This window comes from Acinonyx jubatus, chromosome A3 (assembly GCF_027475565.1).
Source record: "Acinonyx jubatus isolate Ajub_Pintada_27869175 chromosome A3, VMU_Ajub_asm_v1.0, whole genome shotgun sequence".
In the NCBI taxonomy this organism is placed as follows: Eukaryota; Metazoa; Chordata; class Mammalia; order Carnivora; family Felidae; genus Acinonyx; species Acinonyx jubatus.
The window spans coordinates 98,686,925-98,702,508 of NC_069388.1; the positions used below are offsets into that span (position 1 = coordinate 98,686,925).

The following is a 15,584-nucleotide window of genomic DNA, read 5'->3' on the forward strand; positions in this document are numbered from 1 at the left end:
GGTGGGCCTGTCACGTGTCTGGAGGAGCGGCATGGTCACGCTCCCCGAGCAAGGCATCCTTTCCCACCTGCCACACAAAGGTCCTTCTCACTGGCTTCCACTCTTCTGGTTGCAGGGCCAGAAGCTGGCTCCGGAAAGGGGGACAGAGCAAGGGCTGGCTGGGGTCAGAGTGGGAGGCTGCAGGGGCTGAGCTCTCCCCCACATCCTCCAACAAGAACAGAAGGGACCAAGATGTGACTGTGCTGAGAAATCCCAGTCCTGGGCTCTCAAATCACAAATGTAGAAACCACAAACCAAGGGAAAAAACAAAACAAACAAACAAACAAGTCTTTTTAATTTTTTCCCCTCCCAACAGCTAGTTCCAGTGATGTTTATTACTCAGCCTGAGTTGGAATAACATTAGACAAAAATAGAAATAGCCTCTGGATTTACAAAGCCTTTGTACAAGTCCTCTGACTTTTCTGTTCATGCCAGGGCCCCTTGCTGTGGTGCCAGAGGTCAGGGGAGGCTGGACGGCCCAGATGAAGCAGAGCCCGCAGAGAGGGATGCAGACCTTAACGATGGGCCGAGAGCAGAGCCAGGAAAGATAAGCCAGGCAACTTGTCCAAACAGCTTGGCTGGCGACCTGGGGCTCTACGTGTGGGGCTGAGCTGTTGGGGCCCTGCCCCGGGTACAGAAGTTGGGTGGGCAGAGGTGTGGGCTTGGCCCAGGCAAAAGGTCTTGGGTGGACACTCTACGGGAACCGTGCCCCTAGGAACCGGTGCAGCTGGGAGGGGCAGGCCATAGGGTGGCAGGCTCCCAGTTCCTGGTCCTCCAGAGCCCTCAGAAGTCCTGCCTGCAGTTAGGTGAGCTCCCAGCAACAGGACTTCACCTCCCTGCTCTGGAGGTGCCACGCAGGGGAAGGCCTGGCCACCTCAGAAGGATTGAGGGGACTCGGTGAACCTTATTCATGGTGTGAGATGGGGAAGGGCAAGGACAAGGAAGGCTACCACTTTCCAGGTGAAGCTGGTCGAGCGGAGGCCAGCTGCTTTTTGCACCCCCTACATCTCTGCTGTGCCCTACATGGTCACTTTGAACCACCCTGGACTCTGGTTCTCCCAGGCCTCTCAAGTGAAGGGCAGGCCAGGCCCTCACCTGGGTCTTCCTGGCCATCCTGTAGGCTGGGCAGATGGTGTTGCGGTGGCTACTATCTCAGGGGCTGCTTGAGCTCGAATAGGCCTGTCCCGCCTCTGACAACTTTCCCAACCACGATGCAGGCTGAAGGGGACCTCAGCTCATCATGCGATCCTGGGAGACACAAGAGATCTTGTTAGGTGGTTGAGAGGGAAGCTGGGGGTGATGTAAGGGGTCTGGGGGTGGGGGGCAATCAACATGGAGGCTGGGCAGATGAGCCACCTCAGAGGCCAGCAGGAAGCCGAGTTCTGGAAGCTGATGAGGTTACATGAGGGAGCACTGCTTACAGAAAGACAGGCAGAGCCTTCTCCCTTTCCTTCAAAAGGCAGAGGCAGCATCCCCATCTGCTGCCCACCCTCCCCAGTTGCTTCCTCAGTGAGATTCCAACATCTCACTTGTGTGGGAGGCATGTGGAAAGGTGCCCGGGGAGCAAGCCTATTTGCCCAGAGCAGATTTAGGAGAGGGAAGACCAAGGGCACCTGCCCATGCACTGACCCATCATGGTGGCCTGCTTCAGAAACTGGAAGCTGGTTTCAAATGTCATTTGCTGCAGAGGGGAGGAGTTTGACCGGATCCCAAAGCGATTCAATGGCTTGTACACACCCTCGAAGCACATATAGTCGGCAACCAGGGAGAGATGGCGGGGATCAACCTCAATGCCTGTCACATTGGCAGTAACATCAGGAAAGATTACACAATGACAAGAGGACAGTTGCAGCAGCATCACCTGACATGAGCCAGCACATAGGCTCAGATGTAGACCCCAGGGCTCCATTTCAAGCTCGGTCATCTACTCACTCAGCCCCCTCCCCATCCCAGACCACAATCAGTCCAGCCCACTCTCCACGTCTGTCCAGTAGCCCAGGAAACAGACTCCAGACTTGCAGGACATGAGAACCTCACAGCACTATTTCACTTGGGACCTAAAACCCTGAAGGCAGGCAGGCTGGGGTCCATTCATCAGACAGGAGTTTCCTCAGAGGCCAGAGGAGAAACAGGTAGAGAGGCCCCAATGACAGTACTGAAACCTGTCCTCCCTGGTCACTCTCGGGGTCTCCCACAGGCCACATGCTCACTGCACCCATGTGTTGGTCTCCTACAGAGCAGGCCCAACATGCTGGGATCTTCTGAGTGTTGTCCGTGGCTCCTCTTACCATACACAGCAAACACGTCCTTGATTTCCTTCTCAATCACCCGCAGCGCGGCCTCGATGCCATACGTGTTAGCCATGGCGTGGATGTCGTTGGAATAGAGGCGGCTTAAGTCCAGAACCTAGAAAGGGGGTAGAGACTGAGTGCGGGGGCCTGGCTTTCTGCTCCCTTCTTCAGGCAAGACCCACACTGGCCGAGCTCGCTCCTTGTCTGGCAGTCAAGCAGAGCCGACAACGAAGTGACTGAAAGGTGGCCCAGGAGTAGCAAAAGGACAGAGTGTAAGCAGAGGTGCAGGTTGGCCAGAAGAAGCTATTTTCTTATTTGTTTATTTAACAGATAGACTTGTCTCCTAGGATGGAGGCTTCCCTTGGTAGGTGAGGGACGTTCTCCAGCAGTGACACTTAAACTTGTCTCCAGGGCACATGGGGCAGTGACAGGGCAGCTCCACGGGGGCCCAGCTCGTCAGGGGCCCAAGGTGGCTCTGCACTATGGCAGCTCGTCCCCACAGGAGATGGTGGAGACTTTGGCCTTGTTTAAACAACCCTCCCAGGCATGACAGAATCTGCCCTGTTGGTGGCTGGCTCTCAGGAGGTACGAGCCCACCCTGCCCTGTCCTTGGGAGGCACCCAGTGAAAGGCTCCAGGCGGGCCTGGAGGCGGGCCTCTGCAAGGCAGCTGCTGTGGGAGAAGTGTTCCAGGTAGGGAGAGATTTGTGAGCTGGGTGCACACTGGGGAGGGTGGTGGGCTACAGGGGTCCCGACACCTCAGTATTCTTTGGGGAAACACTTGTGCCCAGGGGTTGAGAGCACCTCAGAAGGTTCTCGGAGACACAATGAAGCAGAAGAATGAAGAAACAGCCCAGAAGGATGACAGACGTGCTGGTGGAGCAGGTGGGCACAGCACACAGGCGTTTGCCAGCACCAGGCACCGGCAGGCTGGTCTGAGCCACCTCTGCTCCCAGGGCCACCTTCCCCAGATAAAATGAGCAGCTCTCAGGCCAGCGACTCCACAAACTACATCTTACAAATTTACTTTGGAGACATATTAATTTCAAGAAGAAAAAAATTCTAGCCAAACTACTCCAAGAAAGTGTGGGTGAGATAAAGTTACCGGAAGTCTTAACTAGGCTAATATGCACAGTGCATCCCAAGAAGAGGCCCCGGGTAACATGGTTGGAGCCTCGCCTCCCCGTGGCCAGCCCCTGAGTCAGTGTGAGGACCTTGTCCCGGCCAGCAGACAACCTGGAGAGGGCGCACACCTCGGCATACTTGAACAGCTCTGGCAAGTTGATTCCTTCTGTGTTTAAGACAAGCTCCTTCTCATTCTTCTTATTGGTGGTTTCATTCAGGAGGCACCTCGTGATGCCCTTTGTCGTGTAGACGACGGTGCCCTGGGCCAAGGACACTACCAGGGAGCTCATGTCAAAGTTGATCTTCATCAGAGGGAGCTTCACTGTCACCTGCAAGAGGAAGGAGGGTTGCATCAGAGAAGGGGCTGCCCCCAGCCCTGAGAAGGAGGCAGAGGGCCCCCAACTGGCTCCCTGGGTGAGGCCTTCAAAGCCTGTGTAGTAAACACCTTGGCTGGGGACAGGCGGTCCTGCTGGGGCAGATTGGCTGGGTCTGCACAGGCGAACACTGGGTGCCTTAACCAACCACACAGAGCAGCCATCTCCAGTCACCCAGGCGAAGATGACAGCAGTAGAGCGACACCTTCACAGATGCTGGTAAAAATCGTGTCTGCTCAACAGTGCCCTTGATAGACTTTCGATCACCACAAAGTGTCACACTCATCGTTTCGTGTGTAACCTGCTCAATGACTCTTATCTACATTGCCGTTTGGGAGCCACTGGACTGGGTCAAAGTGAAGGTCAAAAACGTCAGCCCATGTGTAGGAGCGAAGGCATCCTGACCACGCAGCCTTGCAGGGAACGGTGCACCCTGCCGTTGCAGACCACAGGCCACGGGGGTGGGGAAGCGGCGCGCTCCTGCCTGCCTCTGCAACTCTGACATCCGTCCACTCGGTAGGACTGAAGACAGAATGGGGGGATGCTTAGAAGTGCCTCCACTCCAGGGCCTGGCCCATCAGACCCGCAGACACACACTGTTCTTGACGAGTCCGAAAGTACTGGCCCGCTAGGGGTTTGAGTCAAATGTGTGGGGCAGTGATTTGAGGCAGTGGGGCCACGGTGGTCACCAGATTCTTTAAGGGATCTGAGATCATAAGGAGATTGCAACTGACTGCCACAGGCCCCGCACGCCACCCGGCCCGCGTGGGGAGGGGCTGGGCAGCGGGCACTGACCTGGCACCACAAGTTCTCCTCGGTGTCGTAATGGTAGTCCTCTATGAACGGGTGGGACTCGCGCACGGCCTGTGCACGGCGCTCCACGGCCTCGGCTCCCTGGGGCTCCCTGACGCGGGTGGATTTCCGGGGCTGTGTGAGGGGGGCGGCAGGGGCCGAGTCCTCCTCGGCGCCTGAGCCCACCTCTCCATCCTGCTCCTGGGCCTTCTCGGCACCTTCCCCGGGGCCATGCCCTTCCTCCTGCACGTCCTCGTCGTCGTTCTCCTCCCCAACCTCGTCCTCCTCGCTCTCATAATCGACCTGGCAGGGGATAGAGTGCAGTCTGTGTCACCTGGCCCCTCCCTCCCATCTGTCTGGACTGTGCCTGCAAAACAAGCATCCCTGTAGAGGCCCACCAGGCCTGCCCTGGGCTGCCTCCTCCTCTCTCCCGCTGGCCCTTCCCCTGGGAATGGTGGCCTCTCAGTCCCAACTCCCAACACTCTTCCACCCTCCTTGGGCTCTCTCTTGTCCGTCAATTTCCTCAGCCCCTCTAATCTGCCCTTTGTCCCAGCAGCAGTCATGGCAAGACTGGTTTTGGTATATTTTCACTGTAAAAAACAAGAGGCAGCCTGACTTCAGCTCCTTGCAAAAGCCTCTGGGTCCCTGAATCTGATTCCATCCAGAGCCGAAGGACAGTCCTGGGATGGCCTCTGCCCAATCCTGCCCTGTGAACTTCATCTTCTTCATCGACAAGTGTGCTGGGCAGGCCAGACTTGTCCCAGGGTTCCTAATGGGTTCCAGCAGGATAGCCAAGGTGTGGCCATATGTGGTGAGCAATAATCCTGCAGGTGTGACACAGGACGGATGTGACCATAGCCCCTTCACCTTGGCCAGTCCCCTCACCTCCTCCTCTTGTTTCTTCTTGCGCTTGGTATCAGAGGCATCAGCGTCTCCCTCCTCGGCTTCAGCATCCACAATGTGCCCCTCCTCTTCCTCATCACCCTCCTGTTCTCCCTGTGGTTTGGGGACAAGGAGGAAAAAAGACTGGCTCCAAAACCGAGTGCTTGGTGAATCCATCTATCTACCCACCCATCCTCCTTTTCAGCTCACTCACCCACCCAGCCACCCACCTGCCTATCTATGCATCCATTCATTATACCTCCACCTGGCACCCTCCCAACCACCCATCTACCTACCTACCCTTCCACCTGGCCACCCTGTCCATCCAGTCCCTGCTCTGGGACAGCCCTGCACTCCCTGTCTCCTTCTCTTCAAGCTTCATTGTCACATGTACCACCTGCAAAACCTTGCATTTAAAAAAATTTCAGAAAAGGGGGGCGCCTGGGTGAGTCAGTCAGTTGAGCTTCCGACTTCAGCTCAGGTCATGATCTCATGGTTTGTGAGTTCCGGCCCCACGTCGGGCTCTGTGCTGACAGCTCAGAGCTTGGAGCCTGCTTCAGATTCTGTGTCTCCTTCTCTGCCCTTTCCCTGTATGCTCTCTCTCTCTCTCAAAAATAAATAAAAACATTAAAAAAAAAAATTAAAAAAAAAAAAAAAGAAAGAAAAAATTTCAGAAAAGGGACCAGGCTTTCCAAGTCATTAAAAGAAAATGGTATAAAATATTGTTCCAAATATTTTTGTTCTAGATGGAGATGAAGAGAAAGGATTATCTTGGTGGGCTATTAAGCATTTTAAAAACCAAACATTTACACCTTTCTCTACTGACCTTGGCTCCTAGTTTCTTATAGTCTTCTTCTGGGTGACTTAAGGATAAACGGAGTAACCTTTCAAAGACCACCTATACCCATCTGTGCTTGAGTTAGCCAACTGGTAGACTTCCCGGGCCAGAGACCTAGCATTCTCTCTGGTCTACCTTAAGGCCGTACTAAGTCTTCACTGCGACCCTCTGCCGCCAGCGCCCCCACAGGTTGGCTGCATTGACACAGCTATTGCCATATAGCCCTACAAGCTGCTGTTGGCTCAGATGACAGTAGGGGACCTGTCCCCACACTACCCCTGGGTCTCCTTGCAGATGAGGTTGTCACCATTCCTGGACTATTTTGCCCCTAGTAGCTTTTCCCTGACTCCTTCCTTTTTTTATTACAGCAGCCCAACTTTCCTGCTTCAAAACGCCTCTTCTAATTCCTGCCAGTGCTCTGTGGGCCTCGGTTTATCTGGCCCAGGGAAGTCAAAGGCAGAGCAACATGAAACCAGAAAAAGAATTCCAAAGCCCAGCAGGTACCAATACTTTCAGCCTGTCCTCAGGATAAAAACCACTCACAGAGTGGTCTTGAGAGGAGACAGATAGATGACCATGTGCCTTCACCCAGTGCCAGCCAGACCCGCTGTCTGGCAGCACCCCCGTGACCCTATCGGCACAGCAGGTAAATGGAGAGGTACAGGGAGATATGGGCCAAATCCAGGAAGGGGCTTGAGGAGTGCTGAAAACAACCCCAGAGCTTTTTCAGGGGAGAAGACTAAGCCAACAGCCACCCTATGGGCTTCTCAGCCTGGGACCCTCCCTGTGCTGGTCCTAGAGGGGCCCCTGGGGGACTCACTCACCCGGTTCCTCTCTGAGTCCCCAGTGTTGTCTAGATCCCGCTGGGTAGCTCTCCGAGTGTTTACGCTTCTGAAAGCTGAGGCTTTATTGTTCTTCTTTCTGATGGATTCCATCAGAATTTTAAAGAATCTAAAATGAGAAGAAAGCCACACAGCCCCATTCAATACGAGCATCTCTACTCTCCCCTCCTTGCGGGTGTAGGATGTTCTGCCCAAGGATCTCACAGCCATCTAAGGGGGCATCGGGGATTTACACATGAGACAGAGATACAGCGTCTCCTATCCCCCTCTTGCGGTTTCTAAAGGGCACAGACAGAGCACTGCTCCACAGCCCACCAGGCCTGGTCTGCACACATGTCCTGCCACTCCTCAGGTGCGTGACTTTAAGCATGACAGTCTCTGGAGCCTTAACTCCCTTATCTGTAAAATGTGGCTATGAATATGCATCGTGCAGTCTTGTTTTAAGGATTAGAAACAACCCCCTGTCCAATAACTGTCATGAGGCCTGGCAGAGTGGGTGTTCCGTAAGTCAAAGTTGTTAGCGCTGCTGTGGCCAGAGTCTGAAAGGGACAGCAGACTCTCCAGCAGGAGGGGAGTCCGGCCAGGACTAGAACCATCCCCTGCCTGCCCCTGCAGCATCTCCAGAAAGTGGTGCAGCACAGGCCTGACAGCTCCTGTCTCCTTGGGGTATGAGCCCCAACAATTTGATGGAAGAGCTAAGATGTGCAAGAGTTCATCAGAGTTTTAAAGGCACTGATAACTTACTTTGTGGCAATAAATCATGTCGACAAGTTGGAACCAGACCAATTTAAAAGAACCAACTTGAAGCAGAGCCTGGGGGCCTTTCTTGGCCCTTTGCCTCTTCCTCCTGAGTTTTCTATTTTTAAGCTCCCTTAAGGCCTTGCCCTGCCTCCCTGCACCCCTCCCTCCCCCAACCCTGCTCTTCTTTTTTCACATTATCTCCTTCTTGCCTTTCTTCCTCTTCAGGCCAGAACAGCATGCCAAAATGGACTGCTTTTAATTATATTAAGGATCAGGTCCCTCAGCCAGCCAGCCAGCATCCTGTACTGTCTCAGCACCTATAATGTGCGTATCATGTGCCCTGGGAGCAAAGCAAGGGTGAAAATACAGGAGTGGGGTCTTAAGAAGCAGGCAAATATTTACTATTCTTCTTTTTTTTTTTAACTTTTTTTTTTAATCTTTATTTTTGAGAGAGAGAGAGACAGAGACAGAGAGTGAGCAGGGGAGGAACAGAGAGAGGGAGACACAACCCGAAGCAGGCTCCAGGTTCCGAGCTGTCAGCACACAGCCTGATGTGGGGCTCAAACTCACAAACCGTGAGATCATGACCTGAGCTGAAGTTGGACGCTTAACCGACTGAGTCACCCAGGTGCCCCTTTACTATCTTTCTTATTAAGAGCAAAAGACTATTGTTCTCCCTCCTCATTTTTTTTTTTTTTAACTTTTTAAAGTTTATGGTTTTGCTGAGGTTTCTGCCCTTGGCAGAAAAAAGGCTCCTCACCCACCAATCCAGGGAAGAACCTGGTTGCCAGGTGCTGGGGATGGGGACCAGGGCCTGATGAGGGAAGGCCAGGCTTGACTTGAGAAGATACAATCTAACTGAGAAGAGGGGGCAAAAGAGAAGTTTCTGGAATGCCAGGCTCTGGTTCAAATCTGGATCCAGCCAGAGACCCAGGAGGAAGGCCTTGATCTCGTCTGCATGGTGGGACATGTCCGCTGCGACCTGAGCCCACTGCAGAGAGGAGAGGAAACGAGATGGGATGGGGGTGTGGAAAGCGCTATGACCACTGCTCGTCGCCTCCCGCTGCTTCGGGGCTGCTGCTCTGACTCCTCAGACTCTCTAGACCAGTGGCTTTGCAGCCATGTCGCCCCTCCGAGGCTCCTCCCTCCAGTCCTCCATAATTGGCCCCAACCCCAACTACCCATCTGCCCCCCCCCCCGGTGCATCCTCTGGGCTCGCTCTGCCAGCAATTTCTCCAACCCCTTTGCTACCTGCTGGAGTTGCATCCACCCCTCAAGGCTGGGTCTAAGTGCAGATGAAAGTCCCCACGGAGACCTTCCTTAATCCCCCCTCGCTGGGCATCGTTTCTGCCTAAACTGCCTCTTCCAGTGAACAAGACTGCGGGAGAACAGGTGAGAAATTGAGAAAGCTGAATGCACCCTGACAAGTGGTAGACATGTTACCAGTACGCCAGAGTTCTCATGTGGGCACAAACAAGTTTGCCCTTCTGTGATTTTGCCACGAGCTAGGGAACTGAAGGTGCACAATGACTGTCCTGTGAAAGTTTTGCTATTTGTCAGAATGTGGCGACCAAAAGGGAACAGGATGGGTAGGCTTCAGAGACACCGCCCATCCCACATAAATAATTGCAAACAGAGAATATGACCCTTGGCTGTTTCCAGGAGTGCCTGGCAACTGCTCCGCCACCTGCTGCTTGCAAAGTCTGACTCCCAGAAGCTGTAATTGCACACTCTAGCTTGGTCGTTTCATGGCTGGGGACAGGAGGCCAGAACTTCCACCCGACTCCAGGCTTGGTGCTCTTGTGACTTCACCGCCCCCGGCCGACTGCCCAGATAGCTTATACAAACATCCAAAGTGACAGGTGTCAGTAAAAATATTTACAGAACCTTCAATGCATACACACTGCCATCTAGACAAATGCCTCTGTGTCTCTTTCTCTTCTCCAATCTATTATCAAATAGTCTCATGAGCTAATAGTTGGGAGAAGAGATGGGATGGGAGGGAGGGTAGGGGAGAAGAGAGAAACAGAGGTGGAGGAGGTGGGGGAGGGAAGGGAGAAAGGAAGGAGAAAGGTTTCCTGCAGGGGTGGGGGTGTCACTCTTTGAGAGCACACACTCCCGCTGCCTCGTGGTCCGTAAGAGGTCTCATTGTGCTTGCTACGCTGCCCAAGCCTGTCAAGCACTGTCCAAAGCACACCCCAGTTCACACATTGCTCCTTCTCTTATTTTTGGCCCGATGTGCTCGAGTCAGAGTAGCTCCACCAAGAGCTACTGCACATGGCTTTGTTTATCACAGCTTTTCAAGTGCACAAGCAAAATACAAACTAGGAGCTGAAAAAGTACTTGGCTGCTGGTAAGAAGCCAGGGCTGGCCCTCATCAAGAAAAAAATTGTTTAAAGGCGATGAATTTTTCAATTCTCCAAGATAACAGAAGTAGAAAGAACTCTAAGCACAGCCTGGTACATGCCTCATGCTGACCTACCTGCTCAGCAGGCAAAGCCCTAGGTGAATAAAAACAGGGCACACTATCCAGCTTCGCCTGCTCTTGACAAGTCTCAAGAGGCCATGTGATCCTAATTCCCATTTCTCAGAAAAGGGCTGCCTGGCCAGCACAAACATGTGGCGCACTTGGGAGTTCTGTTCCTCCCTGTTAATTAATGAGCCGGCAGGCTGGAGACACGTCTCTTGTGACATGGCCCAGAGTCTTGAGAGCACTGGGTCTGCCTGGTAAAAGGAACCTTCTCCACCCATGTGGATGGTGATGCACGTATTCCCCAAGGCCCAGACAGCGACAACTTCACTTGGGCTCATGTAAATTGTGACAACTTCACCCGGGCTCATGTAAATTGCAACAATTTCATCCGGGCTCATGTAGATTGGGTCAGGATTTGCCCAGTGGTGGCCCCTTTCCAAGGGGATGACTTCACATCCAAGCCCATCTATCACGATACCCACTGTCCTGAACACCACATGTTTAGAGGGCTGGCCTGAGGCCAGCTCACATCTTCAGGTCAGAGAGAAGAGGGCCAGTGGCAGAACAGCCGCTCTCTCCTGGCCACACTACATCCAGTGTGGGCGTTGCTCAGTAAAGGTTGGTGGGATGACTGAAAGCAGTGAACTCTGCTTCCACTCTGCCCCATTGATTCTCCATTTTGGGGAGGCTCCAGGAAGATCTGAGAACTGGTCTAGATTAGAGGCAGTGGTTGGTGGTCTGTGACCAAATCCTGCTGACAGATGGGATCTATTTGGGCGTCACCAAGCTTTTGAAAATGTATGAATTAGTTGCTGATATTTAAAAACTAAGAGGCTTATTTATAAAAGCATCAACAAGCAACTAAACAGCCAAAGACAGAAAAAAAGCAGGGAAAGAGGCTTTTTGTTTTTTTTAATTAGGAGATCGGGCCACTGTGGCCCACATGCCTGTCCTGAGGCAGGTTCTGTACTCTCCAGCCTGCCAGAGACCTCCCGGCCTTCTTCACTGGCCTGTTTCCTGCTGGGCCCTGCAACCATTTGAGTTTGCACGGCATGATCTAGGGTCCGCTGGTGAGTCAAAAGTGCTTCGCTGGCTCTTCCTGGCCTACCCCAGCCCCAATGTGTCGACCATCCTACTCCTGGGTACTCAGTGTGGTAGCCTGTGCTTTTCAAGTGTCCAGCACTAACTTGCACTTGAGAAAAAAAGAATGTTCATTCTCCCTACCAGAAGGGAACCAGAATTTCTCTGTAAGAAGTTGCAGGTAACCCCAGCTTAGAATTGGGGTTTAAAAGCAGCATGCTATCAGTATACTGCTCATTATTACACAGACTAGAAATGTATCAGGAACAACATTATGCTGCCTGGAACATCATGTCAAAAACCAACACCATGTGCTAGTCTGACCTTACAGTGGTACCCTGTGATGGGGCTCCCTCCTCCTTCCGGTACCTATACTTCCACGTCTTAAAGCCTCCAAACCCAAGACGACAAGACTCATCAACCAGAGAGAAGGCAAGTTCTCACGGAGTGGTGCGTGGTTAATGCAATCACACCCACAGGCCAGATTAGCAGTGAGGTTTCCAAATTAGGCTACAGGGCCTGCTGTTTTCCCAAACACTGCCCTTGAAGGATCCATTTAGAGAAATGCAGCCAATCTCCAGGGGTCCTACAGCCTGGAGCACTCAAGGGCAATGACAAAGTCAAACAACAAATGTGGCCTGAGTGCTAACCTCGTTTCCATGAAGTGCAGGATGTCCTCAGGTCTCAGGCACTTCTCCTGCTGGTAATGTGCACGTGGCAGGAACTGAAACCGCAACTGATACACCTGAAACTTGTCCCGTTTTTCTCCGATACAGAAGGATTCCTGGACATCAATTTTCTCCAACACCTTGAACCAGAGGGACAGAGAGAACCTAACTTGCCTGAGTCCCAGGGGACTGTGCATGACAGTCATGGTTTTGGGAAATCCAAGGGTTTAGGGGGAGAGGGGGAGGGACCACAGGCCCAAACCCCAAAGGAACCCCACTGAGTTCTGCCAGTGTGAATCCTCGGGGGACAGGTGCCCACGGCTGGTGGGTCATCTCCAGAGGATGGCCCAAGGCTGCAGGGAGCAGACTCCAGCGGGGCTAATAAGTTACCGCAGAAAGCATTTTTATTTTTAAGGCATGCGAAAAAGCTATAAACTGATGGATTACTTCTAAAGCTTACTGGTTCATCCCTCCCTGCTCAGCACCTGGCAGAGACAGCTTCTCCCTCATTCATGGGAGTCTGAACCCAGGGTCTCGATGGTCAGCAAATCTGTTCTTCAGAGATGGAAGATGCAGGAAAATGCCTCCACCCACTCCTAGCCAGGTCCAAGAGACCATTACCTCCCCTAAGCACACTCTGGTGAGCTGCTTCTTCAGGCTTTTTACTCTCTTCAGTGCTTTCTTGGTGTTGAACACGGGCACGCTCATCATGGGCGTCTTGATGTTGGCACTGGCCACCATGAGAATCTCCCTCAACCTGTCACAGAGCATGGGCACGTGTAATCGTAAGAGGTACCTAGATTCCCTATTTTTGCGAGGCCTTTCTTATCAAGATATTACGGCTCTTCTGGGATCTGAGAAGCTTTGGGATATTGCAAGGAAGTACGCTGGATCAGAAAGTCCCAGCTCTGGCCCAGTGAGTGACAGCAAGTGACCCTCCTATCAATTTTCTCCATAGGAGCACGGGCTCCTCAAGGACAGGCTAGTATTATTCTTGTTTCCTATCACCTGTGCCTTACATACAGTGGGTGCTTACTAAGAGCTTATGGAACAAATGAGAAATGCAAGGATGATAAAGTTATCACCTATAGTGCTCCTACTGGATGCAGGCACCATGATGCTCCTGGCCTTGCCCCTGAGTTGTCAGCCCACATGGTCCAACTGCATGGTGGGCCCTGGCCTCCGCCCTTCCACAGGTCAAGGATCCTGAGGTTAGGGAAGTTGAAGAACCCCAGTCTCTCTGCTAAAAAGTGGCAAGGTCAGGCATTCAATGCAAGTGAGTCTCCCACTCTTTCCTCTTGTCCAGTGGCCATTACCCTACAGATGTGTACATGTACCGGAAGGGCCACTGTGGGTTACGTTCTAGGTGATTGGTGCCCCCAGAGTTAGGCAGCCAAGTGCATGTGGCTTATTAACAACCTCTGCTCCCGAGTCCCGACCCCAGAAGTGTAGCTTCACAAGTGTCCCAGGTCACGGATACAGGAGTTGGCAGAGGGACAAAGAGAGATTCCAAGAGGCTTGGGCACTGATCCAACCATAGAAACCAGTTGGGCCCCAGGAAGTCCAACTCTAATCGCCATTTTGGAGAAGACGCCCCCCGCCCTGCCCCCCACTGAATGACTTCCTCCCCAGGAGTGGGCTTAGGAAAGATCCCACGCTATGCACCCATGTAGCCCCGTACCTCGGAATGCCCAGAGTGACATTCATCTCGCCTCTGCCAGCAAAGTGGAAAGTGTTCAGGGTCATCTGTGTGGAGGGCTCCCCAATGCTCTGGGCAGCCAGTAGGCCCACGGCCTCACCCGGATCACATAGTGAGCGCTGCCACTTGAGCTGCAGCAGGGTCCTCAGCCTGGAATGGGGTAGAGAGGGGGGCACGGCTAGGAGCACAGACACCACCTGTCTGTTAGGAGCTGTCAACACCACCCAAAGCCAGGGTGCATGGAGTATTAGCTCTCCCTCTTTCTGGGCTTGTTTTCCCTAGGCAAATGATCCTCCTAATCCTTCAAATCCTGCTAGTGACCCTGGGATGTCCTAAATTATGCAGTACAGATCTCAGCTGGGTGGCTGAAGTGCTAGACATCCATGCTCGGACCGTTCGTGTTTGCTCCGAGAACACCAAGTTCCCACTCTGCACCAGTTACCGTGAGTCCCCAAAGCAGTGAGTATTTCTGAGCTCGCTCTTCACATTTTCCTTCCATTCTTTTCTCCCCACCTCCCCCTGTATGAACTAGGAAGGCGGTCACTGAACTATTATGGGTGTATGGGGTGGGGGAAGAAGGGGGGGATTGCTATCTTATTCGGTGCAAATGACTCCAGGCCACATGGGAAGTGCGCACGCTATACAGTTTTGTGATGTATTAACCATTCTTCCTTTTAGAACAGTCACAGGAACATTGTATTTCCCCAGCACATGGAACCAGGAAGGGGTTTGACACAGGAAGACTAACTGGACGTACATGTGAATGTAGAAAAAGTAGTAACGCTACATTTCAAAGCAAGTTCCTTTTAAAAGTGAGACTTCCCTCTAACCCGCCATGTCGTCTCTCCCAGTTACTTCAAACCAGTGAGGTCTGAGTACCTATCAGTCTTCCTGACAGAAAAGAGCCTTCAAATACCTCCAGAACTTTAGAGATTCACCCAGAGCTTGCTGCCTGCTAACAGGTCCCCTGTGAATGCCACTGAGGCGGAATCACCTCCCCATCTTGGTCCTACAAACCCAAATGATGCCCCCCTCCCCCTCCAGGGTTCATCTCTCCCCACTCCCAATACGGCACTGCCTGTCCTTCTGAAGGTACACAGCCAGTGTCCTGAGCTACAGGGAGAAGGGTGAAGGGGACAAGGGCATCAGGGTCTCACTCTTTCAGGGAAAGCCCTGCCGGCAGCTGTGGTAACCCAGCATAATTTATTCTGACCGGGCCTCTCTGAGGCCTGACTAGAGAAGTCACATTAAAGGGCAGAGAGAGAGCCCTGCTCCTCCCCTCTGGTTCCTCCACTCATGCATTTGCCTTTGCTCATTTGCCTTTACCGATTCCCAACTTCCGCCTGCAGGCCCACTCCTGGACTCGGCTAGTCTCCCCGAGCAGCTGGGCCAGGGCCTACACCTTGGAGGTCTTCCAGCTTTGCCAGCCAGGCTCGGCGAGCTGAGTGCAAAGGATCCCCTGACAACCGCTCCAATACCAACCTTGCAGCAGGCCTCCCTGGGGGTGCTTCTGATGTTGTAACCTGATGTGGCTCGGTGCTGGTACCTGCCTAGACCCCAGGGTTGGTTTGTTTGTCTATTTATTTATTTATTGGTGAACGAGTCTAAGCTGAGGACTGCACATGCTCCTTCTTTCTTAAGACTTCAGAATCCAAGGCTCAAAGGAGTATTAGAGTAAATCAGATCCAACCCCTCATGAAAGGCTGAGCCATAGGGTCACAGGGCAGAGAATGATTTGCCTT

At 52.8% G+C, this 15,584-nt stretch overlaps 1 protein-coding gene across 2 annotated transcripts in view; it reads right to left on the reverse strand.

Annotated features, from left to right (window-relative positions):
* Positions 1–307: 307 nt before the first annotated feature.
* Positions 308–15,584, reverse strand: part of POLR1A (RNA polymerase I subunit A) — a 74,852-nt gene continuing 59,575 nt past the window's right edge. For both annotated transcript variants that reach the window (XM_053200865.1, XM_015075766.3), the window contains exons 25-34: positions 13,825–13,992; positions 12,765–12,900; positions 12,126–12,283; positions 7,164–7,290; positions 5,505–5,615; positions 4,623–4,922; positions 3,582–3,782; positions 2,328–2,445; positions 1,669–1,833; positions 308–1,287 (exon numbers count right to left, since the gene is read on the reverse strand). In XM_053200865.1, the coding sequence (XP_053056840.1) occupies positions 1,187–1,287; positions 1,669–1,833; positions 2,328–2,445; positions 3,582–3,782; positions 4,623–4,922; positions 5,505–5,615; positions 7,164–7,290; positions 12,126–12,283; positions 12,765–12,900; positions 13,825–13,992 (1,585 nt within the window). In that variant the 3' untranslated portion in view covers positions 308–1,186. The remainder of the gene's footprint in view (positions 1,288–1,668; positions 1,834–2,327; positions 2,446–3,581; positions 3,783–4,622; positions 4,923–5,504; positions 5,616–7,163; positions 7,291–12,125; positions 12,284–12,764; positions 12,901–13,824; positions 13,993–15,584) is intronic.